Below are 27,919 nucleotides of genomic sequence, written 5' to 3'. Positions count from 1 at the left end.
AGATCCAAATCCAGCTGTTGGGAGGTTAGCCAGTCAGAGCCTTAGGGAAAAGACTAGCTTTCAGATTTCAACCAAGGACATTTGAAGTTAGTGATTTTTTTTAAGACATTTTTTTTTTACCATGATCTGGAAAACTGAGGATCCTCTTTGTCAGACTCAGAGGAAGCTATAGTTGGGTGGATAGAGACTTTCTAAGCTACTATTGGGTCTCAGCTTTAAGGTTATAGGTGGGAAACAGGTCCTGGTACCTTCTTGCCCATACCCTCCCCATGCTGTTTTCTCTAAGGACTGAGAGTTACCATCAGGAGTAGGAAAAGCCCTGTTATGCTGTCAGATCCCTGAATTACATGCCCGTCCCCAGTGCAGCCCCAGCCACTCTCTATGCCCTAAATTTCTTGGGCATGATGGGGATCAAGTTGATGTGTAGAAATCAAAGGCAAAAGTAAGCAGTCATCACTCTTATTTACAGCCCAGCCTTGGGGGACACAAGCCCTGTTTCTGTCCCACCCCAGCTGTGCTGGGAGTAGAAATTTGTCTACATTTTCACCTGTAGCTAAATGTACACTCCAAGTGTACATTTTCACTTGGAGCTGGGCTTCTTTATTCTTCATTGGGTCTTGGAGGGATAGAGTTAAGAAGAAGCTCATGGACTTGGCTTGAATAAAAGGAAGATACCAGGGAGGGGCAGGAGTCTGTTCTTCTCACTCCTCCCCTACCTCACTCCCATCCAGCTTCTAAGGCTGGGCAGCTTCTGCCCTGGATCTTATCAGGAGAAACTCCCTGACCTTAATTCTGAGTTCCAGATGCCACAGTACCTCAGTTTCCTTGTGCTGTGTAAGCCTATGAGACAGGATGAAATAAGGAATTACTCTTCCTAGAACTCAATAGTGAAAAGTTCTCCAAGGCTCAAGTATGCCTAAGGTATTTTCCTTTCTTCACCCCCACCCCAATCTCTCTCTCTTTCTCTCTCTCCCCTCCCCTTACAATGTTCCCTGACAGACTAGATTCTACTACCCTCTAGTGGCCAGAGAGGAAAGGACTGTCCCACTCAGTCAATTAGGACCTTCAAGCCTTTACTACGGGATAGTCGGTCTGGAAGACACCTAAGGGAGAAGCCAAAGGTACACTTTATAAATGAGAAAGAGAAGACCTGGAGAAAAATAATCACTCTGAGAGACAAGATATAGTTGGCACCAGAACCCAAGTCTCCTGACTCCCAGGTCAGTGCTTAGTCCACTTTCACTGCCTTCCCTCTGACTTTTGCCTCCTCTAGCTCATCTCTGGAGAGGTCAGTACGTATTAGAAACGCCAAAGCCAAAAGCACTTGGTTCCCTCCTCATCCCCCCAAATGTCATAATCCCAAGTGAATTTGTAGTTTAGATAACAGGGATCTTTCTCACGAATTGGGTATCCTCCGACTTTCGGAATTTAATCTTTCAAGATTTTTCTTTAACTCGAAAAGCTCCTGTCGCCATGGTGACAACACTGTGTGGTTCCTGGTGGCTACCCAAGTCTCCTATCTCCACGGTAACCAGTGCTTTGCGACCTTCAGTTTGCAGCGGTGGTGCGGCAGCCGCGGCAGTGGTTGCTGGGCAACGGCGGAGCGAAGCCGGTGGCCTGTGGTGGGGACCCGGAACGGCTTCCGGTAGGGGAATAGAGGCTGTTCCGGGAAAGCCTGGGCCGCGATGTAGGGGGGTTCCGGACTCCTGGCGCCGCAGCCCGCCCCTCCCTGTACCCATGGCCGGGGCGGTGGGTGGGGCGGGAGGCTCGGGCTGGACCTGGCGGCCGGTGGCGCGGGACCCGCTGCTGGCCCGGGCCTTCCATTCATGCACCGAACTGCGGGGACGGTTCTATCTGGTAGGGGGTCTTCTAGCCGGAGGAGCGAGAGAGCCGAGCAATGATACGGTGGTCTTTGACCCGGCTGGAGGCCAGGCCGTGCGGGTAGGAACCCAGGACGGCCCCAGGCGCAGCCATCACGACGCAGCGCCAGTGGGCGGGCGTTGGCTCTGCGTGGTGGGCGGCTGGGACGGGTCGCGTCGCCTGGCCACAGTGGCCGCCCTGGACACGGAGCTAGGTGTGTGGGAGGCGTGGAGAGCCGCCCAAGGCAACTGCCCCCCTGCTGGCCTCAGTAGTCATACCTGTACCCGCCTCTCCGATCGAGAGCTGCGGGTGGCAGGCAGGGAGGGCGGGACCCGCACTCAGCGTCGTTATGGAAGCATCTACACGTTAAGGCTGGACCCTGGCGCCCGCACTTATTGGTACGACACCGTTGCCCAAAACCCTTTGTCTACGTAGATTCGCACACAATTTATCCAAATCTTCCTTCCCCAGAACTCTTTAATGTCTAAGATAGCTAAACTCTACCAATATTACCCTCCCTTCTCAACCGAACTGCTGCACTGAATCCTGCCTCCTTTCTACAAGGTGGGTGGGAATCGGGGAATGGCAGTACAGCACTTAGATTTTTCAGAAAACCCAACTCAGGGCTGCATTTCTGCATATCCACAGCTATAAGGAAGAAGGCTGCCATACAGTCTCACGCTCAGGTCACTGTGCTGCCCTGCTTCAAAGTCCTGGGCTCCACCAAGGTCACCAGCTATTGCTCTTTGGGGGATGCAACTCAGCTGAACCAGAAGTAGCTGGGCGTTGGAGTCATGGGAGGATTAAGGTATTATCTACTCACATGCTAAGGGTGGAAGGGAGCTAAAACTGTGATGCCCAAATGCCTCCAGACAGTCCCTTCTTTATCCCTCAAGGAGGAACCACTTGTTGCCCCCCGTTTGACGGAACAGCTTGCAAGGCTGGTGAGCAGTGGCCAGGGGTCTCGGCAGGGGCCTCGAGGACTACGGCATCACTCATGTTCTGTGGTTGGGCCTTTTGCTGTGCTGTTTGGTGGAGAAACTCTGACCAGAGCCAGAGACACCATCTGCAATGACCTCTACATCTATGATACCCGTGAGAGCCAGTTTAATGGTTCAGAAGGGTAAAAGGTGGGAAGATAGGAGAACCTGAGGACTACAGAAAGAAAGAGGATGGAGGAATGGGTTAGGGAGGAGGAAGAATTAGTCAACAAGTTGAAGGAATAAACAGAATATTAAATATTTTAAAGGCCCATAAATCAAGTGAGGAGAAAAATAACGGGCAAGAATTTGGTCCTGTTAAGAGCCCCATGGGGACCAAAATGCTACTGCCTCAATAACCACCCTCCGCCCTTACCCAACAGGCAAGTCTCCTTCTCTGTGGTTCCACTTTCCCTGTGCAGACCATGGGCTAAAACGCACGGGCCATCGGACCTGCCTTTGGAATGATCAGCTTTACCTGGTTGGGGGTTTCGGTGAGGATGGCAGGACAGCTAGTTCACAGGTTTGCATCCTGGACTTCTTTATCTAAAGAACAGTGCCAAGATATATTGCCAAGCCTCTGTTTTGTTGCAAACTCATAAAGCATTGTCACCAGATCTGCCTCATTTTGAAAGCTCATTAAATTTCATCCCGAGAGTCAACGTTTGTCTCTGAATCTTCTTGGGAGGAGGGCAGTGAATAGGGTATGTATCTTTATTTGCAAGGGAAACGGTAAAATATGGGACCTAGTCTGATATTGTGAGCCATTAACCTGATGGAAGCAAAACCACAAATTATATGCTTGTCCGTGCCCCATGCAAATTCTGCCTCTAGTACTGGGAGAAAGCTTCATACTAGAGATAAACATTCTGACCAAAACATTTAATTAACAAAAAAAATATTACAACAGCAGACAAAATAATAATAATAACAATAAAGAGAAATTAGAAGTGGGAATCAGGGTAGAAAAAAATGCAAAGGCCTTGCTCCCTAGGAGACCAACACTCCAGCTGAGCTGGCCTTAGCCCCAGCCCCTTCTGAGTTTTCCTTGGCTGTTGGCTTCTCGTCTTCCCCCATGAGACGAATGTTGTGCTTTTCCCGAAATTCATTTAGTTCTTTTCCCTTTGCCTGAAGCTGCTGTGTCAGTGTCTCAATGATCTTCTGTATCTAGAGGGCAAACAACAGGGATTACATAAGGATTTCAGGACTCCTTTCTCCCATCTGTTATGGACTATGACTTGGGGAAATGAAGGAGAGATGATACCTCTAACCTCACCTTTAACCAACTATTAATATTAGAGCCCAGACACTAAAAGTACTCCTTTCTTTAAAACAATGATTTATAAACCTTAGTGTGCAGAAGAAGCACCTGGGCTGCTTATTTTTAATATGCCACTTTATGGGTCCCATCCCCAAAGGTTCTGAATCAGCAGATTCAGAAAGCTGTATTTTAAATTAGTCATCCAGGTGATTTGGATGCAAGGATCCATGGACTACAGTGTGAGAAACACCATTCTATCCACCTCCCCTCTTCCAACCCAGCCAGGTCACAGAGCCTATGGAAAGAGGCACACAGCAACTCTTTTGCCTAAGGAGTTAGACTTAGCATAGCCTAAAGAGCAAAGGCTACTAGGCTATTTATGCTGTCTTCGACGTGAGTTCCTACCCAGACTTTCCTCCCCCATACTCCCTAAATCCCTGGCCTCCTCTTCCTTACCCCTTGTTGCCCAGAGCTTCTACTCAGGGATTCTTGCTTACCTGCTCCCTGTTGTTCTCCAAGGCAGGCAGCACCTCTTTGACGGTCCGCTCCACCAGCACCCCTCCAACCATGCGGTAGCACTTGCGGGTTTCATCTACCTCCTTCAGGGTATCGATCACTAGGCTGAGGAAGGAGGACAAGGCAAGATCTGAGAATTCCATCCCACTCTGCAGCAACCCTCTCTTACAAAATGGCCCATCCAACTCTCCAACTGTTTGCTTCTCCCGGCTTCCTCACCTGTGCTCATTCAACTCCATCTCCAGTTCAGCTGCTTTCGATGCCAGGCCCCGCTGTTCCTGCCGCAGGCGGTTAAAGCCAGCAATTACCTAAGAAGGTGAGAAAGAGATAAAATTGAGAGAGTGAACAGTGAAAATGGCAGAGGGTCAACATACAACATAGGATGCCAGGCTTTACAAAGATGCAGTAGTAGACACCTACCTTGGAAAAGAAGTAGAACACAGTTTGCCGTTTCTAACTTAAGTCTGTCTGGAATTCCATTCACCCAACACTGAATGCCTACTAGGTGTGAGACATTTGCTGGGCCATCTCGCAGCTTACAGTTTGGTGAGGAAAAGGCGTTTATAATATAGGAATGGGGGTAGAGAGCCACTGTAGCACCTACAGGGGAACTTAGACTTGCAGCTAAAGAGGGCTATCAGGAAAGGCTTTGTAATGAGCGATTCTTGTTTGGATCTGCCTAGCATCCCTCCCATTGGGGAACTGCCCCTCCTTAATTCAGTGGGGTTCTTGTGGGGCTACTAATCACAGAACGCTTGCTCCTTGACCACAGGGACATTGACCTATTCTATGCTAGACTCTCTGCAGGTTGAATTTTGAGTAGAGACAAACAGGTACAGAAGGCAGCTGGAGCTAAGATACCTTATAGAGATGATCCCCTATCCCTGAAATCCCCAAAGATGCCCAAGTTCTTGAACTTTGTGTGGCTTAGCTGTTTAACCTTTCTTTTCATTGTGTTCAGTTCTACCTACCACCATCTTTCTAAAACACTCCTTTAAAAAAAGTTGCCCAAAGTCCATTTTTGTAGCCTCTAAACATACAGGATTCCTGAGAGAAAACACCTTAACTGAAGCCTGAGGGATGACAAATTGGGCGGGGTGGGGGGCAGGGGAGGATGCTAAAAAGGCACAAGAAATAACATATGTGAAGGCCTAGAAAAGTGATTACTACCAGCATCTTGTTCTCCAGAAACTGAGCAGAGAATTAAAACTGTGAAAACCAGAATTTAACTCTGGAAATCAAACTGGATACTAATACACCACCACCATCACTTCCAGTATATGGCTCTGATGACTGTATTTGGAAAGAAGTAGCAGATGAAAGAGAAAGACCAGGTTTCAAGTTTTGCGCCTGCCACATATTGGATTTATGGCCTTTGACAGACCTCTCACCCTATTCAGTCAACCCTTGCTGCATCACTACATGTTAGAATCACCAGGGGAATGTTTTTAAAACACAAATAGTGGAGCCTAAAAACAATTTCACAATCACTGGGAGTGAGGCCCAAGCCTCTGTATTTCAAAAAGATCTCCCACAAAATTCTGATGTGCAGCCAGAACTGAGAACCACTTGGTTAATCTCTCTGAGCCTTAGTTTTCTCACCTGTGAAATGCAGACAATACCTACTTCACAGAGCTGTTGTATCACATGAGTGAATTAGTGTGAAATAGCTTTGTAAGCAGTGAAGTACATTAATTACTATAACGGCCTTCTCTCCAAATCCAGAAGTGCCCCCTTGTACCCTCCAAATCAGCTGAGAGCAGTGGGCCTATTCATTCAAACAGCTGCCAAATCTCTCACTCCTATTTACATCATCTCTAGTCTCATTACCATTGATGACTAACCACCTCATCTTTATTAGGATCCCTTATCTCTAGCTCTCTCTGCAAGGTTCATATGCAGCTGATAATCCAAATGGCTGTCCTGTACCACCCCTAGTCCCTTCTACTGCCCAATGAATGAAGGAATAAATTTAACTAGGAACCTGTCATTCTAGCAACTTGCTTCCTTCTCCCATCCACCATCCTCTCATCTCAGTCTATTTCATCCACTCATTTTGGCAAATGCCTTGGAAATCTCACTCACTACAAGCTACTTTCCTTCACCTTAATTGCCTATATCAAAACTACTCCATTTATAATTAGCATTTTCACCACTGTCAATGTAACACATCAAAATACTTTCATTTAAAAATATTCTACAATTAAACTAGATTCTAGATGTTCTCCTAGCATCCAAATGACCCACTCTTCTGGATGGATGTTGTATTTAACATACATCAATGAAATCAGCTAAAATGTCTAAAATTTCTGAGGCCTGAACTTATTTCCTTAGTAACTAATAGAAATCTACTTTTCAACCACCAATTTAACACAACTAAAGGTAAAAATATATTTTTTAATTCCAACTTTTCTTCAAACTCTCTTGCTAATTAACAACCCCTATTTCCTCTTGGTCCAGTTTATAGAGTTTTAATCAAATACCAAACTAAAGTAAATCTATTTAAGTATATGAGCTATCCCTAGTTATTATAAAAGTTTCAGCCACTGATGCACTTGAAGGAAATGAAATCTCTTAGCAGCTAAATGAAAACTGTTAGTTAAATGCAAAATAAGCTGATATTAACCTGCCATCTCTGGGGTCTGCCAGGTAATGAAGACAGAGAGGCTGTGCTCTATTCCCACATTCTTCCTCCTAAAATACAACTTTTCTAATGATCTTCTCTCCTATGGCTCGACCTAATTTTCCTTCCCTTTCCTTTATCCCCTGTTCTCCTAAAGCTGCCTGTCATGAGCAGGGATGGCCAGGTCACTGCTGACTCTCTCAACCCTGTTAAATCATTTTACACATAAACATCAAAAAAAATCCAGTTAAAATACCAACTACTAGGCGGAGTTACAGCTCAGAGGTAGAGTGCGTGCCTAGCATGCATGAGGTCCTGGGTTCAATCCCAGTACTACCATTAAAAAATTAATAAATAAAATAAACCTAATTACCTCCCCCTAAAAAAAATACCAACTACTTATCCTATTCTAAAGTAACTTCAAGCCCTGAAACTACTACAGAGCTCTTTACATTCTCATAACTGGCATGTACAAATAATTTTACAAGGGATGTGGTCTTTTTTTGCTGCTGTTGTTCCCAGTTTTATTAAGATACAATGGAAGGGGGAGGGAATAGCTCAGTGGTAGCATGCGTGCCTAGCATGCATGAGGTCCTGGGTTCAGTCCCCAATACCTCCATTAAAAAAAAAATTTAATAAATAAATTAACCTAATTACCCCCTCAAGATATAATTGACATATAGCATTGTGTAAGTTTAAGGTATAAAACATTATGATTTTATAAGTGAGATGATTACCACAATAAGGTTAATTAATACATCCATCACCTCAGTTACTTTTTGTGATGAGAATTTTTAAAATCTCTTCTCTTAGCAACTTTCAAGTGTCCAATATAGTATTGTTAACTATAGTCACCATGCTGTACATTACATCCCCAGAACTTAATCATCTTATAACTCCAAGTTTGTACTCTTTGACCACCTTCACTCATGCCCCCACTTCCCCCTCCAAGCAACCATCTATCTACTCTGTTTCTGTGAGTTCATGTTGTGTTTTGTTTTTGTTTTTTGATTCCACATATAAGTAAGATCATACAGTATTTGTCTTTCTCTTATTTTCACTTTACATAATGCTCTCAGAGTTCACCAATTTTGTCACAAATGGGAGGATTTCCTTCTTTCTTATGGGTGAATAATATTCTTCTGTGTGTGCGTGTGTGTATGTGTGTCTTGTGTGTGAAAGGGAGAGAGGGGGAGGGAGAGATTTTCTTTATTCATCCACAGGATGTGGTTTCTTTTTTTTTTAAGGGCTATAATAGCATTTTCACCCTATTGATATATTTTTAAGAACAGTCTATTCTTCTGTTATTGGGACATTTAGGTTGTTCCCAATTTTTCTGTAATAAATAGCATTGACTTTAAATATCTGGACAAAGAGTACAAAAATTTTACAGCCATTTTTATTGAATCAGATTCCCAAAAGTGAGATGAATGAGTCAAAAGGGATTAACATTACTATAGCTTCTAATTCCTGCTGCTGTAAAGCTCTCCAAGATGACCAGATGACTTTACAGTGCTATCAGAAATATCATGATTGCACCTGTTGCCTCAGAGTCCTAATGGTAGCTTATATTATTTTTGTTAATTTAACAATTTTTAGAGAAGGAAGAGATCTTAGTTCCAGAAACCTGGGAATCATCCTTGACTCACTCTCCACACCCAGTTACTCTCTAAATCATACCCATCTGCTAAATACCTCAAATCATCCACTTCCGTCTCATTATCCTCTCTCACCTGCACTAAAGCCTCCTGAGTTCCACACTTGCCTCCAGATCTGCCCCCTTCAATCCGTTCTCCACATTCAGCACAAATAACCTAAAATTTAAAACTAACCATATTATTCCTACACATAAAGCTTCAATGATTCCCACTGCTCAGGGTAAAAGATCCAAACTTCTGAACACAGCAGAAAAAAATCCTATGAAGACCTGGTTCCTGCTGACCTCTCCCAATCAGCCTTTCCCCACCTCTTACACTCAGGTCTCTTGCCCTGTGGAACCACTTGCAGTTCCTCTAATCAGCTGCCTTTGACAGGGCAGAATCCACATGCTACCTAGTACACTTACCCAGACCTCTCTCATTCCCTTTGCCCTGCCTGATTCTAATTCTTTCTTCAGGTTTCAACTTAGATTCTTCAAGGAAGCAGTTCTAGCTATTCTCTACCCCCATGTTAATTCCTTCTATGTGCTCATATATAAATGCATATCAATGCCTTACATTTTTTAATAGAAAACCTTTTCTATTTTTACATATTGTGTTCCTTACTTTCCACCAGGCAGCCTGCCTTCTAATCTTTATCACTATATTCTTTGAAAATTTCAAATATGCAGATGTAACCTCTTTTAAAATACCTATTTCTTTCATAGTCCTATAATAACCTGCCTTCCTTCAATTTGCATAGTAAAGGAACACTATTAGGTGCCAGGTACTGTGCTAGACTTTTTATTTCATTTAATTCTAATCCATGCAAACAACAATAATAAAAAACATAAGACATGTACTCTCATCTTATAGATCAGGAGACCAAGGCTGGTGGAATGTGGAGGGTGGATAAAATAACACAGTAAACTGCAGAACTGCGACTTCTACCCAGGTTTGTCTAACTCTAAGAATCCGTTTTTTATGGATATATTATTCCTAGCTTCCTGGCTTATCACATAATAATCTCTTATGAAAGTCAAACTATTTCCATTTGATTTATTTTTGTGTTTTTTGTTTGTTTGTTTTTTTAATCAATACCATATAACTCTGGTAACTTTGGGGAAAGTATACAATCATTACATTTATCCCCCAAATGTCATCTGGTCTTCTTATCTACATGATATGTACTCTTACTGGGTTCAACAGAAGAATAGAAGAGATATAGAATTACGTGTAGATGCATTTGGAAAAGCATTTTCTGGGCTATCGCTGCACTAAATATCTTCTTTTCAGTTCAGTGCCGCTGTTTCTGACAAACAGTGCCACTTTTTCTGACAAGTTTTTTAAAACTTGATCTTACTACTCCATCAAATGATGGTTCTCATCCCTTCTCTTCATCAAATTTTTTCAGGACTAGTCTATACTCACTGTCTCACCTCTCATTCACTCCCAGTCGACTTTAAATCGCCTTCTGATTGTCTTCTGTCTATACTAGTTATTAAACTATTGTTACTTATTAAACTATCTTCTCAGACAGAGATCATGAACGGTCTCCTAACTACCTGCATAATCCAGTGACCTTTTCTCAATCTACAATCTGCTTCTTGAAACTCTTCCTTCAACTAGCAATGTGGCATGGTGGAAAAAGCCCAGACTTCTGACTTTCTGACCTGGGTTCAAATCCTAGTTTTGCCATTTACTTGCTATATGACCAAGTTACTTCTCTTTTTTTTCACTTATAAAATGGAGCTAATATACCATAGGGTAGGGTTTCTCAACATTAGCACTACTGATATTTTGGGCCAGGTTATTCTTTGTTGTGGGAGCTGTCCTGTGCACTCTATGTTTAGCAACATCCCTGGCTTCTACCCTCTAAAAGCCAGTAGTAGTTCCTTCTATTTGTGACAGCCAAAAATGTCTCTAAGCATTGCCAAATATCTCCTAGGGGCAAAATCAAACAGGGAAGAGAACCAACACAAGGTAACAATGAGAACTAAACCAAGATATATGTCAAGTGACCGATATAATGTAGGTACTCCATTCTCCTTTAGTTTCCAGGACCCTTCAGTTCTCTGGTTCTCCTACCTCTGTCAACCGCCTTTCTCTTTTCTAAAGATTCCTCTCACCCCTACAATGGAGACCGAATCTAAGATTCTGTTCATAGGACTTCTCCCTTTATTACCTGAACTATTTCCGTTGGTATTCTTAGCTACTTCCATAGTTTCAACAACTGCCTTTATTGTAATTGCCTACAAACTCAGGCTTTCTCAGAAATTCCAGATCCACACTTCCAAGTTAGAGGAAGAAGCTCTGGAGTCAGAAACGGCTACAAAGTCTCACCATGAGCAAGTTACTCCTTCTTTTGTAGTTGTTGTTGAACTATAGTTGATTTACAATATTGTGTTTGTTTCAGGTGTACAGCAAAGTGATTTGGTTTTACATATATATGTATGTATATATGCATAGTTTTTTTCTCTTTTCCATTATAGTTTATTACAAGTTACTTCTTTTTTGAATCTAAGTTTTTCACCAATAAAGGAGAGATAATATCTGTCTCAGGATGTTGTGAGGATTCATTAATTACATTAAGGACTTAGAACAATATCCAGCATACAACAGATTGTCAGTAAATAGAAGCTGCTATTATTACAAAACATCTCCACCTAAATGTCCTATGGAGACCTTAAACTCAGGCCATTCAAAGCTAAACTGATCATCTTTTGCCCCGTTTTAAACTGCTCCTCTTCTTGTCTCCCCTATTTCTGCTAATAACACCACTCTAACCTTCAGACAGGAAACCCTGGTTTCGTCTTTGAACACACCCTTATCCCATTAAAAGCCAAATTTATTGCCTCTACCTTAGCAACTTTTCTTAGGCTCACCAACATCACCCTAGTTGAGACCTTCATTACCTCTTCTCTGAACTACTGCGAATCTTCTACATTATCTCCTTTTTGGACTCTCCAAATCCATCATATACACTGCTGCTAATTTAATTCTGCTAACACTTGGATGACGTAGAAAGATATTCATGATATATTACTAGGCTTAAAAAGCAGATTACAAAACAGCACATACTGTATAATGCTCATTTTGTAAAATATGTAAATGTGTACAATACACATGCCCTCCCTTTCTATTTACACACACATATACAAAAACATAAAGGGGGGAAACTCTTGAAGAATATACTACAAAATGATAAGAATAGTTATTTATGGATAGTAGGATCGTGGGTAATTTCCTTTTTTAAAAATTTTTTTTTGGGTGGGGAGATAACTGGGTTTGTTTGTTTATTTTTAACAGAGGTACTGGGGATTGAACCCAGGACCTTGTGCATGCTAAGCATGCACTCTACCACTGAGCTACTCCCACCCCCCGGTTACTTATTTCTTATTTTGTACTTTTTCTTTTATTTTCTAAAATGAACATATTGTTTTATGTAATGAGGGAAAAATCAATAGTATAACATATATTCTGTGACTCTGTTACTACTTACATTAAAAAGTCCCAAATTCTTTGCCATGCAAAGATTCAGCTTGCTTTAAAGACCACATCTTTCTAACTTGCTACTACTCATGATTTGGCTAAACAAACCAGTAACTGCACCTCATGTCAATCTATGGTTTCCCGAGTTCTCCTCTTCTTATCTTATTTTGTATATTCCATTTTCATTGCCACTTGTTCACATCTATCCAATCCTTCAAGCTCAGCCGAAATATCTCTAATATGGTCATGGTATAAGTAGAAAAAAATAGGTCTGTCTTATTCTCAAGTCCCTCAATTAAAAGCCCTGCTCTTCTAGTTACTAACTTTGGATAAGTTAACTTAAGTGTCTAAAACTTGAATATCCTTATCTGTAAAGGGAGGACAATACAGCTACTTCAAATCATAGTAATTAACAGAAGATAAAACAAGTTAAAGTGCTTGGTACAATGTGTTATTGCTTCCAGCTTGTCTATATGGGATATATGTGGCTCAAATTTGCAGCAATGATAAATATAATATTGTTTACCCAGTGGTCTGTCTGGAATACAAACAAAAGCCAGAGAACGTTAAGCAAGGAACAGCCTCAGAACTCAATTATCACAATTCTTCAGTCTCTTTTAAGGGCTTCTCTTTCTCTATCACCCCTTAAATACTGATTTCACTCTTGTTCTGCTTCTTTTTTCACTTTCTGTACAAACCCTAGATGATTTCATCCCCAACCACAGCTTGGTCTATCATCCATAAACTCGTAATTCTCTAATCTGTATCTCCAACTCAGATTTCTTTTTGTAACTCAAGATTTATAAATAAAACTTCCTACTAAATGTCTCTACCTGGATGTCCCACAAGATGCCCAAACCCAAACTTATTTTCTCCCCAAATTTATCCATCTTCCTACATTCCCTATGGCACCATCAAAGACAGAAACCTGAGGGACACCCCAAATTCCTTTTATCCCTTTTTCCTCACATTCAAGTTTTGCAGTCCATCCCAAACCTTAAGTTCACCTGTATCCCAAACATGTTGGGCAGTCTCATGCTACAGTGTTTTTAAACACATTATTCCTTCTATCTAGAAAATTCTCCATTTCCTTCTTTGTTTGACTAACTTCCCTCATCCTTTATAATCGAGATGAAGGATTCTCTTCTAGAAAACAAAATAATTAGCATTTATTAAGCACATAGTATATTCCAATCACTGTGCAAAACACTTTGCATGCGTTGTCTAGCTTAATAATTGAAATACAGTGAAGTAGGAATCATTATGTCTTCCCAGGAGACCAAAAGAAGTAATTCACGGGAGGTCATGTATAGATAGTAAATGGCAGAAATGTGATTCAAACACAGATCTATCTGACCCCAGTGCACTCCTTCACTTAGCCACCCCACTGTACCACACTTCCCTTTCCCACTTGGCCCCCCAATCTCATAACCTCCTGCTTAGGAGGGGTCCTTCCTCTAGCCGACATTGAGAAAGCCAGCGAGGAACACTGTGAAGCTTATTGCTTGGTTTGTCTTTTCTGAAATGAGTCTGTCCATTAACTTGAAAACAAGGTCTATTTCATGTATCTGTTTCACTGTACCCAGCAGAGTATCTGACACATAGTAGACCCTCAAAAATATTAGGTTCCTTCTCCCTTGCCTTTTCCCCCAAAATCAGAAACTATCTCTTCTTACCTCCCCAAAATTCCAAATAACTTTATACCTCTCTTAGGTCTACTCCTGCCTCATATTAACATTTTGTATGTCTTGTTTTCCTCACCAGACTAAGAGCTCTTTCATTGCAGGTGTCAGTTTTAAAAATCTTTATGCAGATACCTTTGCCTGTAGTAACTGTTCAACGAAAAACTGATAAATGAACCTGTAATTAAAAGAGCTGTTGTTTTAACTACGTTCCCCTTCCTATTACGTAGATTTCTTCCCACCCTTAGTAAACATTAGCCCCTCTATTAGCAAACCACGGTTCCCAAGCCACAAAGGGCTTTCTGACTAATTTATCAAACGTTACCGATGGGAGAAAAGCAAGCTCGGATTAGAAAAGGGTTTCTGCTCTCTTAAGAAATTCAACCTAATAATGACTCCCGAATCAAAACAGTATGGAACACTAGACTGTTCGAGTATGGGAGTCACGTGGCTCTGCAGACTGACGACGACTGTCAGCGAGGTTTCGGGGTCACGTAACAGACTACACAACCAGCCCGTTGACTAATCCCCTGAGGTTCGTTACGAGCTGCCTTGCCCAGCCATATCCTGTTTGAGGGTGCGGAGAAGTGGGGAAAGTGACCACGCATCTTCTCTTAGACCTGTGCATCCTCCCAGATTCTGCTTCTCAGAGTTTTCCTCTCCCCTAGGCTCACCAAACGCCCCAACGGAGGCGTGGCTTTCACCTACCAATCCGCCTACTCTCTCCCCGGGGGCTCGGCTATCTTCTCTTGGACCCTCCCCTCTCTGGGTGGCCACGCTAATGTGGGACTGAAGTAAAGGCCTGAGCCAGTCGCAGGCTCCCGGCTCTTCTCGAATCGACTCCAGACCCAGCCGGGTTGCTCTCCTTCGCCTTCCCGGCTCCTCACCTGCTCTGCCGACACCGCCCCCTTCGCCGCGCCGCTCCCGCTGCTCTTGCCGGCGCGACCGCTGCTCTCCGCCATCTTCACCGCCTGCTGGGCTTCCGGCCTGCGCAGTTCCGCCCCCGCCTCGCGTCACGTCCGGTCTCCGAGTTACCGCCCACTGGCTCCGGCGCCTCAGTCTCCAGGTCGCTCTTCGGTTCAGATCCTGCGATTGGTTTTGGCCGTATCTTCATGTAGGACCTACTACTTATCCTGCCCGCCGCGGTGAATTCCACCTGCGGTGCTTTAACTTGGTGCAACAGAGGCTCTGCCCTGAGAGAGGCGGGGAAGGACGGGTTAACTGGAGAGAGGGGCGCGGGTTGGGATCCGAGTGCTAATTGTCCCCTGCCCGCCGTGAGGTGGTGAGGAGCGAGGGAGGGTGGACTTCCCCTCAGAGATTCTTGTGGAAGGGGGGAAATATGCTTTGAGTCAATAAAATTGTGCAAGTGCACAGTCGAGAAGAGCGGCTAGGAAAACCAAGGGAGTATCTTGGAGATGACTTTTGAACTGACGAAAAGTTTGGCTGAAGAAAAGGGCTTCAATTTGATGTGAGATCTCTGGAAGTCGGGATATTCAGGTGCCGAGCAGAGCCCTTTTCTCCATCTCCCCACTTTATGATCTCTTCTGGTAGCCCATACTTACTTACGGTAGAGAGTGTTTTGAAGACTTGGGGGTTTTTACAGGCAGGGCCCTGATTGAGCCTCACAGCATGCAGAGAGAAGTCAGAGGATCTTAGAAATTTATTGCTTGAGGGAGGGGCTGGTGTCCTGATTTCCTCACCTTCTTCAGGCTGGGCTTTATCATCAGGCCTCCTCACCAGCTCCTGTCCTTTCTCTTGTGTCCTGGACTGCGGATACCTCGACTCTCAGTACTTTGTGCTCAGCCAAGGTAACATGTTTTGTTGGGTCCTCAGTGCCTGGCACATAGTAGATGCTCAATAAATGTTAAATGAATGGGTGGTGGGAAACACTAGGGTGCCAACCATCTACAGAACATTTGATAAGTGGGTCATTGTGCCATGGGTCATTGTGCCCTGTAAGAGAAAAATCAAAAGGAAGTCCAGCCTTCCTGCCTCCTCATTTAAGCCCTTATCATTAAACTTGGATTTCCCCATACTAGGAAATCAGTCCTGCCTATGCTATTCACAGACCCAGAGACATGGCTATCTCCTCTTCCTCCTGGGAACTGCCCCTGGTGGCTGTGTGCCAGGTAACGTCGACACCAGACAAGCAGCAGAACTTTAAAACATGTGCTGAGCTGGTTCGGGAGGCTGCCAGACTGGGCGCTTGCCTGGCTTTCCTGCCTGAGGCATTTGACTTCATTGCACGGGACCCTGAAGAGACGCTACGCCTGTCTGAGCCACTGAGTGGGAACCTTTTGGGAGAATATACCCAGCTTGCCAGGTATCAGGGAAAGGGGGAGGGAGAGGTAGTTTCTTTTGGGGTAATGTCCCAGGATTGCCAGATATGAGGGTAGAGCCTTGAGAAGAGTCGTCAGTGTCCCCTCCCCCTCAGGGAATGTGGACTCTGGCTGTCCTTGGGTGGTTTCCATGAGCGTGGCCAAGACTGGAAGCAGACTCAGAAAATCTACAATTGTCATGTGATTCTGAACAACAAGGGTGAGACCTCAAAATTCTTTAGCCTGCCTCTTCTCAGACTCTTCTACCTAAACTAAGATTCTCCAGAACACTGTTGTCTAAACTCTGTTTCCTTGTCCAAGGGTTTTAGGGGCCTTTGTACTTCTTTACGTACCTCATAAGCTGCCTCCTCCTTGGGAGGAGAGGAACTAAGCTGGGCTTCCAGATCACCAGCCCTGAGTACTCTTTCTCCCTCTTACTCTAGGGTCAGTAGTGGCCACTTATAGGAAGACACATCTGTGTGATGTAGAGATTCCAGGACAGGGACCTATGCGTGAAAGCAACTCTACCATACCTGGGCCCAGTCTTGAGTCTCCTGTCAGCACACCAGCAGGCAAGGTGGGAGATGCAAGAGGATGAGGGTGGGAGAGGAACATGAGGGAGGGGAATAGGAATACTTGAAAGTGGTAGTGGAGGATAGAAAGCCCTAAGTGGGGTAGCTGAGATTTGACTAGATGCTGTGACAGATAGGGCAGGCGGACTAAATAGGCTGTTTTTCATTCCAGATTGGTCTGGCTATCTGCTATGACATGCGGTTCCCTGAACTCTCTCTGGCATTGGTTCAGGCTGGAGCAGAAATACTTACCTACCCTTCAGCTTTTGGATCTGTTACAGGCCCAGCCCACTGGGAGGTAAGAGGACACCTCTTCAGAACATAAGCGCCTTCTCTGAACCTTATTCTCTCCCCTTGGCTCTACCATTTGAAAGATTTTCTTCCCGTTCCCACCTACTGGGAAAATTCATTTCCACAGATCATTGTCTCTCAGAATAGTTAAGATAGTAAATCATTCGTAGGCAATTATGAGAATGGTCACAATGGGTAGACAGGCCTGTAATGTCCATTGCCTATCACTTCCCGACTAGTTGTTCATGGACTTAAGTGAATGCCTCTGTTTGTCCCCAGGTGTTGCTGCGGGCCCGTGCCATTGAAACCCAGTGCTATGTAGTGGCGGCAGCACAGTGTGGACGCCATCATGAGAAGAGAGCAAGTTATGGCCACAGCATGGTGGTAGATCCCTGGGGAACTGTGGTGGCCCGCTGTTCTGAAGGACCAGGCCTCTGCCTTGCCCGAATTGACCTCGGTTACTTGCGACAGTTGCGCCAAAACCTGCCTGTGTTCCAGCACCGCAGGCCTGACCTCTACAGCAGTCTGGGTCACCCATTGTCTTAAGACTTTTGACTTCTGTCAGTTGAGACCCCCATTGTGAGCTGGTGTTGCTGTGACTTGTAGGCAGGACCCAGGCGCAGCTCCCCTCACTTGGAGAACCTTCTCTCTCTTGACGGAACACAGGCTCAGCTTCTTGGGAAAGAAAAAACTTTCGCCTGAGCTCAGATTTCAGTTTCAGAAAGGTGGAATTTTATAGTCACTGTTTATTTCATGAAAACTGAAGTAATGCTGAGGGCTGAGCAGCACTGGCATTGAAAAAAAATATAATAATCATAAAGTCTGTGTCTGGACATCACTTTGGGGAGCTGAAAAGGAAGGTGGTATTGTATCAGCTGGACTAGGCTCCAGTTCTGTGCCTCCTGGCTCATTCAACATGCCTCCCTACCCAAATAAAAGTGCGACACTCAGTGCATGTCCCAGCCCCAGTGCATGCTCCCAAGCTTGGGAGTGGGAGTGAGGATAGAGGGTGGGGGAGGAAAAACAAGAAAGGAACTGATACTGAATTACTTCACTTTCACCTATGATGCCCTTTGCCCAAGCCAGAAGAAAGCAAAGGGGCAAAGGGCTGCAGGGTACATTATTTATTTTCACTTGAACATGGAAATAAAGTGTCACACTCCCTTCCCCTTTTCAGGGGGAGTGTATTTGAATCAGCAACCTCTTCTCCACCCACCCTGTGTATGTGTGCAAACACACAAACACCACAGTTGGGAAGGTGACTGGGCTGACCTAGTCCTCTTACCTATTACTCATTTGAAGAGGTATGACAAAGGGGCAAAAGGATGGAGCCACACCAGACAGGTTTGAAGCTATGGAATGGAGGGAATGAGGCAGAGGAGCAGCACCAGAGGCCAGGATAGAGTGGAAAGGGCCACAGCTTCTTTGTTTTTTAAAAATTCTATAATTTTGGAGAGGGTGGTGATTAATTTCCAAAATACACTTCAAAGTCCCACCTTCCACACAGCTCCCTACTCACAGCCCTTTGGTTTTTCAGACAAAATTTAAGAGCCCTCATAAAGCCAGAAGTACTGAAAACCCCTCAATGCACCCCAAAGCAGTGTTCACTTCAATCCCTTACAAAGACTATGTTCTATAGACTTTGCTTCTCCCTATACATTTGTCTTACGGCTCAGTGGCAAGGTGAGACACACATCAGGGGGTTAAGTGGAAAAGGGACACAAAGGGGAAGCCCAGGCACATGGGTGCAGGGAGGGGTGGGGAACACCACTTCCATTTTTCCTTTGTCTTTCCTTTAAAAAAAAAAAAAAAAGGCAGGGGTGTGATTGGTTGGAAGGGTAGAGAACAAACCCCAGAACAGTATGTAAGCTCCAGAGGTGGGTGGGAACAGTCCCCAGAGAAGTGAGAAGGGGGAAAAGGTCAGGGCAATGCTTGCAGCATCAAGTTCCTCAGGAGTTTCTGTCGGCCCAGCTCATAGTCCTCCTCGTCCACATTGACCAGCAGCTTGATAGCTTCATGGCCCACAGCCTGCTTGAGGGAGTCTGTGATGAAGACACCTTTAAGTGCCTCTAGTAATGACCCATTGATGTAGTCGCGCCAGAATGCGTCGAGGTAGGTGAGCTCAGAGAACTTGATGTCACAGATGATGGAGCCCAGGTCCCGGGACTTGAGGATGGTGTTGGCCTGGTTAAAGCGCTCAAACTGGCGCTCAAGTGGGTCCTGCTTGTTAGAGAAGACATTGCCCTGCAGAGCAGTCTCATGCTGGCAGTATTCAGCCCGAACCCGCAGTCTGATGTCTGTGGGGAAAAGAATATATGCAGAAGAGGTTGCAGTGAGGGCTGAGTTCACATGCAAGGTTGAAAAGAGCAGCAGAGTAGCAAAGTTGGGAATATCACAGGACAGCTTCTCTCTCTCTTCCCAGAACCAGTTCCTTTCTATGTACCTCTGAAATCCTTGCCTGAACTCAAGAAGTTCCCTTAAATGAGCCATGCCCGGCTCAGATTATTTCCATCACTTACAGGTAGCACCTTGATTCTAGGAGATATCTTCCTAATTAACACACAGAAGTTCACTTTAATACTCTATCATGACTTGGTTCATCCTACAATAAGGATGGCGTAACGGCATCTCTTTCATCTGGTATTAACTAGAAAGAACTGGAATGTACTCTGCCACAAAGTAGAGGAATTCTCCACCCAGAGACTAAGCCATTCAACCTCACTTTGCAATAACAATCAAAGTGAGCCTTGCACTGAATAGCATAAACTGCCCAGCAACCCAGCAGTTCTTTGTATTTCCCCTCAAGTCTACTCCACACCTAGAACCCTTGAACTTTCTCACCGCATGTCTGCTTTTCCTTGGGATCTGGTGTCACTGACTTCCGGCGTTTTCGCTGGCTCCCAAGTGTGGCTCTCCCTCGAGCTGGCCGCTTGCTACACATCTGAGGGCCCGAAGTGGGGCAGCACACCACAGGATAGTGGGGAGGCACTGACCAGAGGGTAAAAAGGGAGAAGACATAGCAGGGTAAAAGCAGAAATTCAAATACTTCCTTGGAATGAGGAAGGAATCATTTAGACTTAGCACTAGGAGCAGTATCAATAATGTGACCTGAAAGGTGGACAAAATGTGGGAACAATTACAGGACCTGATGAAGCATTAACACCTCATCTGATTTTTATGCTGCCAGATATGGGGGGGGGGGACAAAGTCCTTTCTTTAAGCTGGCAAAGCTGGGAAAATGACAGGTCCAGTGTCCTCTTTCTTGATTACAGACATTAGGGGGAGTTAATATCTTCTCACCTGTTTTAGGGGGGTGGGGGGGCCTCGGTTCTGAATCACTGAGGGCTCTGGGTGTCACATAGCGAATTGATGTTTCCTCCAGATACTTGTCTACAAGATCAGGGCACACTGTAGAGAGAGAAGGACTCATTTAGGAGAAGATACACCCTTCCCTTCTCCTAGTCCAACCCTCCAATGGGCCTCACAACTTGTTCTCCTCGGTACTTCCCGGGGTCAATGCCTCCTCCCGCTTGGACTCCTACGCTGCTCACTCATGGCTTCCCACAACTCTTCCCTGACTCCAGTGTCCCCAGCCCCTGCTGCACCCTCACCAGCCCGTCTCCTCTTGAGGGTGACGTAGGGCAGCAGGTCATGGCGAGTGATGATGCGCAGCAGCTGCAGCACCTGGCGGAAGTTACTCTCATCACAGCGGCCCTGGCGCTCCAGCGCCAATAAGAAGTCACGTCCATTTCGGATGAGGCCACGCTCGTGGTCATCAATGACATCAACGAACAGGAAGGAAAGAACGCGCACATCTCTGTGTGTCAGGTGGGTGCCCACGATGTCAAACATGCGGTGCAGGCTGTACAGCCCGTGCTCCTGCTCACCATGCTCTTCTGGCCACACCTGGCTTGCCCGCCGCCGCTTTAGGCCCGCCATGCTGGGGGCTCAGGTGCGCAATGCTTTCCAGAATTCCCACTCAGCAGCTGCAATCCCCACTATACTGTAAGGGCAAGGAAAGAACCTGTGAGCCACTCAATGGCAGGAGCTAGTCTTATGCGTTCCTATATTCCCAGAGCCTAACACAATGCCTGGCACAATGTAGTGTTTAATAAGTGTTTCTTAAATTTTACAAAGTATTTATTAAAAAATAAAACCTACGACTCTCCACACCCAGCGGATGCTGCCCTATGTCCAGACCCAACTGGAGAAATATAGTCACTTCCTCTAAGAGAGACTGTTATATGCAATTTTAGTGCTACATATTCAGCAGAAATGGCTATTAGATATTACCCCAATTTTTCCCCCAGCCTCCAAAATACTGCTTTTGGTCCCTTGTACTCTCCCTACCAGCCTCCCACCCCAATCAATTCATTCCTTAAATGAAAGGTAGCCAAAAGTGAAGGGAAGTAGAGAATTCACTCTTAATTCTAACATAGAAGCTGCAGCAGATGAACTTAGGGACAGCAGGGCCAGAACTAGAACAACGTTACTAAGCCCCTGCATTGAGCATTCTTGCAATTCTCCTATGCCACTTGTACTCCCCTGATGTTCACACATCATCTGGATATACCACCTTCTAACCCTTCCTCATCGTTGTCATTTACCAGTCCTGTCAATGACCAATCACATCCCTACATTTATTATATATTTTGCCATTTGATACACAAATTTCTCCATTATCCTGAGTAATGTAAGTGACCAAGCCAAAAACCAATCCTCAAGTCCAACAACTTTCACTTCCACTTTAGCCACTCATACTTACTGCCTGGCCAGGCAGAACCACCTGATACTGCTCCATCTTCTGACCACAACCTCCAATCACCCAATCAATTATAAATTCCTGCTGATGCTACTTCTAAACATTTCTTAAATCTGCCTCACCTTTCCACCGCTACTACCACAGCCCTGGTTCAGGTCCCAATTATCTCTCACCTGGATTACTACAACAGCATCCTTAAGGACTTTCTTTACCACCAACCTTAACCTGGCTAAATCTATCCCCTACATCCAGCTGCATTAACTATTTAAAATGTACAACTGACCACATCACTTTTCTGCTTAAGAGCTATCTACAGTTCCCCCCTACCTATAAAAACACTCCAAACTCCTTATACAACACACCAAGATGCCTACCTTGTCAACCTCATAACTTGCTTTTTTCCTCTAACATTGTCAGTCTGTTTATAATTCGCATATATCATGCAATTCATTTCTCTACAGCTTTCTTCAGGTTCCCTTGGCCTGAATGCCCCTCTCCCTTCTTTTCCATCACCACCCTTTTTCAGATGGCTAACTCCTACTCAACCTTTAAGATTCAGCTCAGATGCCATCTTCAAATTCATTCTCTACACCCCATGCTGAGATAAGTAGTCCTCTTCTGTGCTCCTATAGAACACTGTGTGCATTTCCTTTAAACCATTTATCAAAGTGTACTAAAATTGTTTGTGTATTTACTATCCTATTAGATCTTAAGTGACTCATGTAGAAGGACTAAGTCATATTCCTCTTTATATCTCTAGTGCCCAGCAATGGATGGAGGCTGGCACATAGTAGGAGCAACCTGTTGTTGAACTGAACTGAATCTCCAAGAGATCACCACAAGCAGTATCAATTAAGGAAAAAACTTAAGTCCAAGAGTGAGAGGACCCCATTAAAAATTCACTCAATTCGACACACAACTATGCCCATACTAAAAGCCATCGAACTGTATACTCTAAATAGGTGAATTATGTGGTTTATGAACTATATCTCAATAAAGCTATTTTAAGAGGGAAAAAAAAATACACATAACTCAGGCACCCAGCATATATTCTAACTAGCTATAGCCTCCCCAACACTGCAGAGCTACCCATTCCACAGCACCCTACTCAACAATGAGACAGGTTGTTCTGTCCATTTTATACTCCAAGAAACTGAGGCTAGGTTAAGAAAGAGAAGAAAATGATGAACTACTTCAGAAAAGTCAAGCTGTTGGGGACTCAAAACACTGAAGAGCAAGTAGGACCTGGTCCTCTCTTTTTTAGTAATCCTAAATGGAAGCACAGAAATACTCAAACCCCAGAGAAAAGGGGAGGTACACCCTGGAATCACCTAGCCCTACACCATGGGTTCGGACATGTGGACAGGAAATACAGCCCATATCTAACTATGAGAGCCCAGATGCCCCACCCAAAGCATAGGAAACAACTGGGAAAATACCTATTCAACTATTAGCTGGTTTTCCTTGTCTCTTCCTCTCGTTTCACCTGCTGCAGTCACAGGGTACAAATGGAGGGGACTGAAAAAAAATAACTTCTTGCTCATAGCAGGCAATATGAGAAGACTCAGCCTCCTTGGAGCCCCTACAACTTCTTCTTGTTCCCTATCCCACCTGTTCCCCTTGGTCAGCTGTTGATTATGAGGATACCAGAAAAAAACAGATAGGCAGGTTTCACATTCAACCAATCAGAAAAGCAGGTTGCTCCAGAGCTCCCTAATTCAGTGTCCTGACTACAAACTCTGGGAAATTAAGAAATATTGTCCCCACGTACCTGGTTACTGGAAAATGAATACAGCAAAGCACTGTGGCCCTAATTATGTATCAATGGATGCAATTCTACAGCAGGCCTCAACCCTTAGGGCTAACTCCCTAGATTTAAGGGGAAAACAGCCACCTTTAAGTCCTAGGTCCTCGGCTAGATCAAAGTGCCAGGATTGTCACAACTTGTAGGTCAGTGGTTCTCAACCAGGGGCGATTTTGTCCCCCAGGGGACATTCAACAATGTCTGGAGTCATTTTAGATTGTCGTAACTGGGGGATGGGGGTGGTAAGGAGGGTGCTACTAGTGTGAGTAAAAGTGATGGAGGCTGCTAAACACCCTATAATGCACAGGACAGCCTCCCACAACAAAGCCGCATCTGGCCCAAAGTGTCAATAATGCTAAGGATGAGAAACCCTATTCTAGATGGAGCATGATGAAGGGTCTAAAGAAGAGACAGAATGTCACTATCCACCCTAGACCTGGATAAGGAACCCATCTGGTCCCCCCAACCCAAACCCATCAAACAATATTTCAGAAGGAAAGAAAAGCCAGTCAAAGACTCATTTAACTTAACTAAGGAGTTCCATTCCACTCCAACCTTGGCTTCTCTATCACCTGCTGTTGCTATTCAGGTGAACAGCAGGTAATAGGGCTACACTCCCTTCTGCCCCCTCCCAGGAGGTCTAATTTGACCTAGTTCAATCTGGATTTCTGTGAAGATTAGAGAAAAGCCATCCCCTGCAAGACAGACAGAAAGGATCCTGCACTTAACCCTTGCAGTCATCTTTAAAGTCCCAAAACTAGATCAGTAGCAGACTCTTCTTGTTAGGTTCCTGGTCAGACTTACACTGCTTATGGAATGAAGCAAAACGTAGAAGAGGTAGAAGTTCCCCAAGGCCATGTCCTTGGGAGAAATGTCAGGAGGCTGGCATGCAGGCTAATAGGCAGCCCTCCCCACTTAATTATCGTTTAGGATGGTGAGTTCACTCACTCAATAATTCAGATGGGGGTTCCAAGAATCTAACTTCGGCACTAAAAGAATGTGACCAATTTCCTCTTAAACCAAACTTTCTGTGGCAGTGAATCGAGGGAACTCAGTTTAAAGTATACTAGATGTAAGGTATCAGAGCAGTGAGGAGAATGTACCCCCTCTAAACAGAAGATCAGAAAGAACTTCTGAATCTTGGTGCCTGAAATACCGTCAGATACCAGGAGACAAACACTTCAGTAAACCAAAGTCCTGATCCTGCTGGCTGATTTGGGTCCATTTGAGAGCCTAACATATGGATCCCCCAAAGAGGTTCCCCAAACTAATTCTTTATTCAAATGAATTGCTGCATATCCTGGAGTTGAGGGTTTTGTTGTTGTTGTTGTTTGTTTTCTTTAGGGAGGTCCAAGCCAGCCAAGGGCCAAAAGACAATCTATATGTATCTACAGGACATCCTCTTGATTGATTTTATTGATTGTTCATCTATTAAGTTTCTACTTTCAAGCAGAGTCTAGCCCCATCCCAACCAGGAATGAGATGTGTATTTTTTGAGGTATTTGACTCTCTCAGAAGCCCTCAGAGAGGGAAAGTCATATGGAAAACTAAAGAGTGATGTCTTGAAACCTGAAACGTAAAGGGCATGGAAAACCTTAAAGATGGCTAAGACTAACACAGAGAGCTTCCTTGTTAGTAGCACCAAGAAAATGTAACCAAATATCTGTAAGTCAGAATTACATAGTATGTTTTCAAAATGAAGATTCCAGAACAACTGGAAGAAAGAGTAAGCTAAAGGAAAAGCCTTCCCATGGCAGGTGCCTCAGCAACCCTCCAAGGGCAACATTTAGTAGACTAGAGTACAATGTTCCATATGTTTAAAAATGTTTCTCTCAGAGCTGACCAAGAACACTAGATAATAACAAAACAAAGCTGGAGGCTTGCCCAAGGCACCTAATTTCTGCTTTCCTTTCCCTCCTACCAATCTCCAGTTACCCAAAGGGACAGTGACTACAACAGATCTTATGTACTTGGGTGGGTAAAAACCTATTTTCCCTGACATCTAATGTGGGCTCAACCCACATTACATTTCTACTGCCATTTCCATTCCCTTCTATTGTTAGAAAATAATAAAAAGCTCCAGACTTACCTCTGCAAGAAACTTAACTTCCCAGGTCTCTTCCTAGCACAAGGTTCAAAGCCAGCAGCAAAACAAAAACAAACGGGGGGCGGGGGTGGGGTAAATTTTCAAGCTTTATTTTGAAACCTCAGAGACCCAAAGAGTCAGTCAATCTCAGTTGCAAAAATACATAGACAAGCCTAAAGCCATTTCAATTGAAATAATCCACTCTAAGCTAAATGAGAGAACTCAGTTCTAACAAAGTCCCCAGGCTTCCCTAACTCTCTACTACAGAAAAACAATACCAACTCCAGGAACTTCTAGCCTCAGTGGCTCAGGGCAAGAAACATTCCAAATTCAACAACTTCTGGGAAAACCAATTATCCTCTGACATCTCACCTGATTCCTCAATTCCTTATGAGACCACCTATTTTGTTACAGCATTAACGTTGACTTTCATCTTTGAAAAGAATTAGGAAGAACGTGGTCAAAGCCAAAGAAGGCACTTTCTTTCCATCACTTCACTTATAAGATCACAACTATCCTCCAAATTCTATCTTCACTCTTTCCCTTACCTGGCACACAACAAAATATCCACTGGGGCAGTATCCACTCAAACATACACATTTCACCAAGAACATTTTTCATATATGGATACCGACCCCTCCCTCCTAGCACTTAAACAGCGAAAGAAAGGTCTGGAAACTAAACCACTCATTTAATTAGCATGGCTGCCTAGATGCAATCCTGTGTTTTCTGTTTCCCGTCTCAGACTTCCAGAGCCACCACTTTAGCAGACAGGACTCCATCACAGCATGGCTGTTTCCCCATTCTGGCATTGCTAATTACTTAAAACTAGGAAAGCCCTTCACTCCTTCCACACTCCAGCATACCAGCCTCCCCACTTTCCCTTCCTTTGGTAACCAGGGAAAACAAGGGAGCAGCAAGCTAGGGAGCTTTTGGAAAGCAAATCCAGTTGAACCCTCATCCAACCCCAATTCTCCAAACCCACATGACCATTCCCTTCTGCCCTTCCCACTCGAGTAAAAGCTAAAGGCCTGGCAATTAGAATTGGTTGCAACTGATGCTGCTCAACTCTGCTCTCTCTCCCTTTCCACAGGGGAAAGGGAAACTCCCGAACCTCTATCACCCGTGCAGCTCCACCGTCCTATCTCCCATCCCGTCCCCCTTCCTCCCAAACTTTCCTCCCAGACTCTCACTTTCTCCATTACCTCGTCACACCGACACGCTCTCCATTCCCCAAACCTCCGTTCTCTCCTTTTCCACCCAAAGTCTCCCCTAGGCCCTTCCCCCTCCACCTTCAATTTAACACTTAAAGAACCTCCCTCCAAACGTCTCAAGTCCCATCCTCACCTTTTCCCACCTCTCCGCAACACCCCTCACAAGAGTCCAGTCCCCCTTCCAACCACAAGCCACCAGCCCCCTTCCCCTTCACACCCTCAGCCTCTCCCTCCCGCTCCTACCCCCTCAGCCCGGCGGGATCGTAGCCCCACTCCCCACCTCGGCCTCTCTAATACCCCTAGCCCGGCCCAGCCTCGGCCCTTGTTTACGCCCCTCCCCTGCCCTACTCCTCCGCCTCGACCCTGCCCTCTCCCACAGTTGCCACCTCCCCCGCACGCCCCCCTCGGCCGCTCCCCTCCCCCACCTCGCAGCGTCCCGTCACCTCCCTCTCCTGAGGTTCTCAGGCTGGACGTCGCCACCGCCTCCCCCTCCACTTTCCTTCCCCAAGCCCTTTGCGGCCCCGCCCGGCCCCGCCCCGTCCCGCTCTACTCCCCCTCCCCACCCCGGCCGCCCCGCCGCCTCACTCTCGGCTCAGGCTCGGCGCCGCCATGTTGGATCCATCCGCGCCGCTCTCCCGGGCCTGTCTCACGGGGCCGCATCCGGGCTCCAGCCGCCGCCGCCGCCGCCGCGGGCGTGGGGGAGGGGAGAGGCGGGCGGGGGTGGCTGCATCCTGAACAGCGCCTCCCGGAACCTGGCCGGTTAGCGGCGGCTTCGAGACCATAGTGAGGCATGAGCCGGAGTAGCCATGCTAGGTGAGGGC

General features: G+C 45.2%; 4 protein-coding genes across 12 annotated transcripts; 2 read left to right on the top strand and 2 right to left on the bottom strand.

The window, feature by feature from the left end:
• Positions 1-1,601: 1,601 nt before the first annotated feature.
• KLHDC9 (kelch domain containing 9) lies at positions 1,602-3,502 on the top strand. Its single transcript, XM_032463885.1, has 4 exons — positions 1,602-2,258; positions 2,509-2,668; positions 2,757-2,955; positions 3,224-3,502. The coding sequence occupies exons 1-4, from the start codon at positions 1,738-1,740 to the stop codon at positions 3,388-3,390; spliced, it is 1,047 nt and encodes a 348-aa protein (XP_032319776.1). The 5' UTR covers positions 1,602-1,737; the 3' UTR covers positions 3,391-3,502.
• Positions 3,503-3,703: 201 nt separating this feature from the next.
• Positions 3,704-15,093, bottom strand: PFDN2 (prefoldin subunit 2). Its single transcript, XM_006173955.2, has 4 exons — positions 14,939-15,093; positions 4,837-4,925; positions 4,599-4,722; positions 3,704-4,007 (listed from the first exon to the last, which is right to left on the bottom strand). The coding sequence occupies exons 1-4, from the start codon at positions 15,011-15,013 to the stop codon at positions 3,831-3,833; spliced, it is 465 nt and encodes a 154-aa protein (XP_006174017.2). The 5' UTR covers positions 15,014-15,093; the 3' UTR covers positions 3,704-3,830.
• Positions 14,945-18,055, top strand: NIT1 (nitrilase 1). Of its 6 annotated transcripts, none has more exons than XM_014562295.2 (7): positions 14,945-15,117; positions 15,761-15,859; positions 16,120-16,374; positions 16,486-16,589; positions 16,813-16,946; positions 17,114-17,239; positions 17,512-18,055. In XM_014562295.2, the coding sequence occupies exons 3-7, from the start codon at positions 16,130-16,132 to the stop codon at positions 17,776-17,778; spliced, it is 876 nt and encodes a 291-aa protein (XP_014417781.1). In that variant the 5' UTR covers positions 14,945-15,117; positions 15,761-15,859; positions 16,120-16,129; the 3' UTR covers positions 17,779-18,055. The 6 variants fall into 6 exon arrangements, with proteins under 6 accessions (XP_014417781.1, XP_006174021.1, XP_014417759.1 ...); XM_006173959.3 differs by having other exon boundaries at positions 14,945-15,165; XM_014562273.2 differs by having other exon boundaries at positions 15,084-15,165; positions 15,779-15,859.
• A 286-nt stretch (positions 18,056-18,341) lies between these two features.
• On the bottom strand, positions 18,342-27,843 carry DEDD (death effector domain containing). 4 transcript variants are annotated; one of them, XM_032463898.1, is made up of 6 exons: positions 27,524-27,541; positions 25,888-25,920; positions 20,844-21,235; positions 20,533-20,640; positions 20,074-20,220; positions 18,342-19,529 (listed from the first exon to the last, which is right to left on the bottom strand). In XM_032463898.1, exons 3-6 carry the CDS (start codon positions 21,169-21,171, stop codon positions 19,153-19,155), a joined length of 960 nt encoding a protein of 319 aa, XP_032319789.1. In that variant the 5' UTR covers positions 21,172-21,235; positions 25,888-25,920; positions 27,524-27,541; the 3' UTR covers positions 18,342-19,152. The 4 variants fall into 4 exon arrangements, with proteins under 4 accessions (XP_032319789.1, XP_032319786.1, XP_032319787.1 ...); XM_032463895.1 differs by lacking the exons at positions 25,888-25,920; positions 27,524-27,541 and adding an exon at positions 27,684-27,843; XM_032463896.1 differs by lacking the exon at positions 25,888-25,920 and having other exon boundaries at positions 27,524-27,628.
• Positions 27,844-27,919: the final 76 nt, after the last annotated feature.

The sequence above is a fragment of the Camelus ferus genome, chromosome 21 (assembly GCF_009834535.1).
Source record: "Camelus ferus isolate YT-003-E chromosome 21, BCGSAC_Cfer_1.0, whole genome shotgun sequence".
NCBI lineage: Eukaryota > Metazoa > Chordata > Mammalia > Artiodactyla > Camelidae > Camelus > Camelus ferus.
This window is presented reverse-complemented; position numbering and strand designations above follow the sequence as displayed.

Bases quoted from the DNA above. Each gene is read 5' to 3' on its own strand.
- NIT1 (XM_006173959.3), top strand. The intron at 15,860-16,119 runs GTAACATGTTTT...TGCTATTCACAG, and splicing joins GTACTTTGTGCTCAGCCAAG to ACCCAGAGACATGGCTATCT. The intron at 16,947-17,113 runs GTGGGAGATGCA...TTTTCATTCCAG, and splicing joins TCAGCACACCAGCAGGCAAG to ATTGGTCTGGCTATCTGCTA.
- PFDN2 (XM_006173955.2), bottom strand. From the start codon at position 15,013: ATGGCGGAGAGCAGCGGTCGCGCCGGCAAGAGCAGCGGGAGCGGCGCG. The intron at 4,926-14,938 runs GTGAGGAGCCGG...TCACCTTCTTAG, and splicing joins GGGCGGTGTCGGCAGAGCAG to GTAATTGCTGGCTTTAACCG. The intron at 4,008-4,598 runs GTAAGCAAGAAT...TTTGCCCTCTAG, and splicing joins TGGAGAACAACAGGGAGCAG to ATACAGAAGATCATTGAGAC.
- DEDD (XM_032463895.1), bottom strand. From the start codon at position 21,171: ATGGCGGGCCTAAAGCGGCGGCGGGCAAGCCAGGTGTGGCCAGAAGAG. The intron at 20,221-20,532 runs GTGAGAAGATAT...CCCTCTGGTCAG, and splicing joins CCCCCACCCCCCTAAAACAG to TGCCTCCCCACTATCCTGTG. The intron at 19,530-20,073 runs GTGAGAAAGTTC...TTTTCCCCACAG, and splicing joins CAAGGAAAAGCAGACATGCG to ACATCAGACTGCGGGTTCGG.
- KLHDC9 (XM_032463885.1), top strand. From the start codon at position 1,738: ATGGCCGGGGCGGTGGGTGGGGCGGGAGGCTCGGGCTGGACCTGGCGG. The intron at 2,259-2,508 runs GTACGACACCGT...GCATATCCACAG, and splicing joins CCTGGCGCCCGCACTTATTG to CTATAAGGAAGAAGGCTGCC. The intron at 2,956-3,223 runs GTGAGAGCCAGT...CTTACCCAACAG, and splicing joins CCTCTACATCTATGATACCC to GCAAGTCTCCTTCTCTGTGG.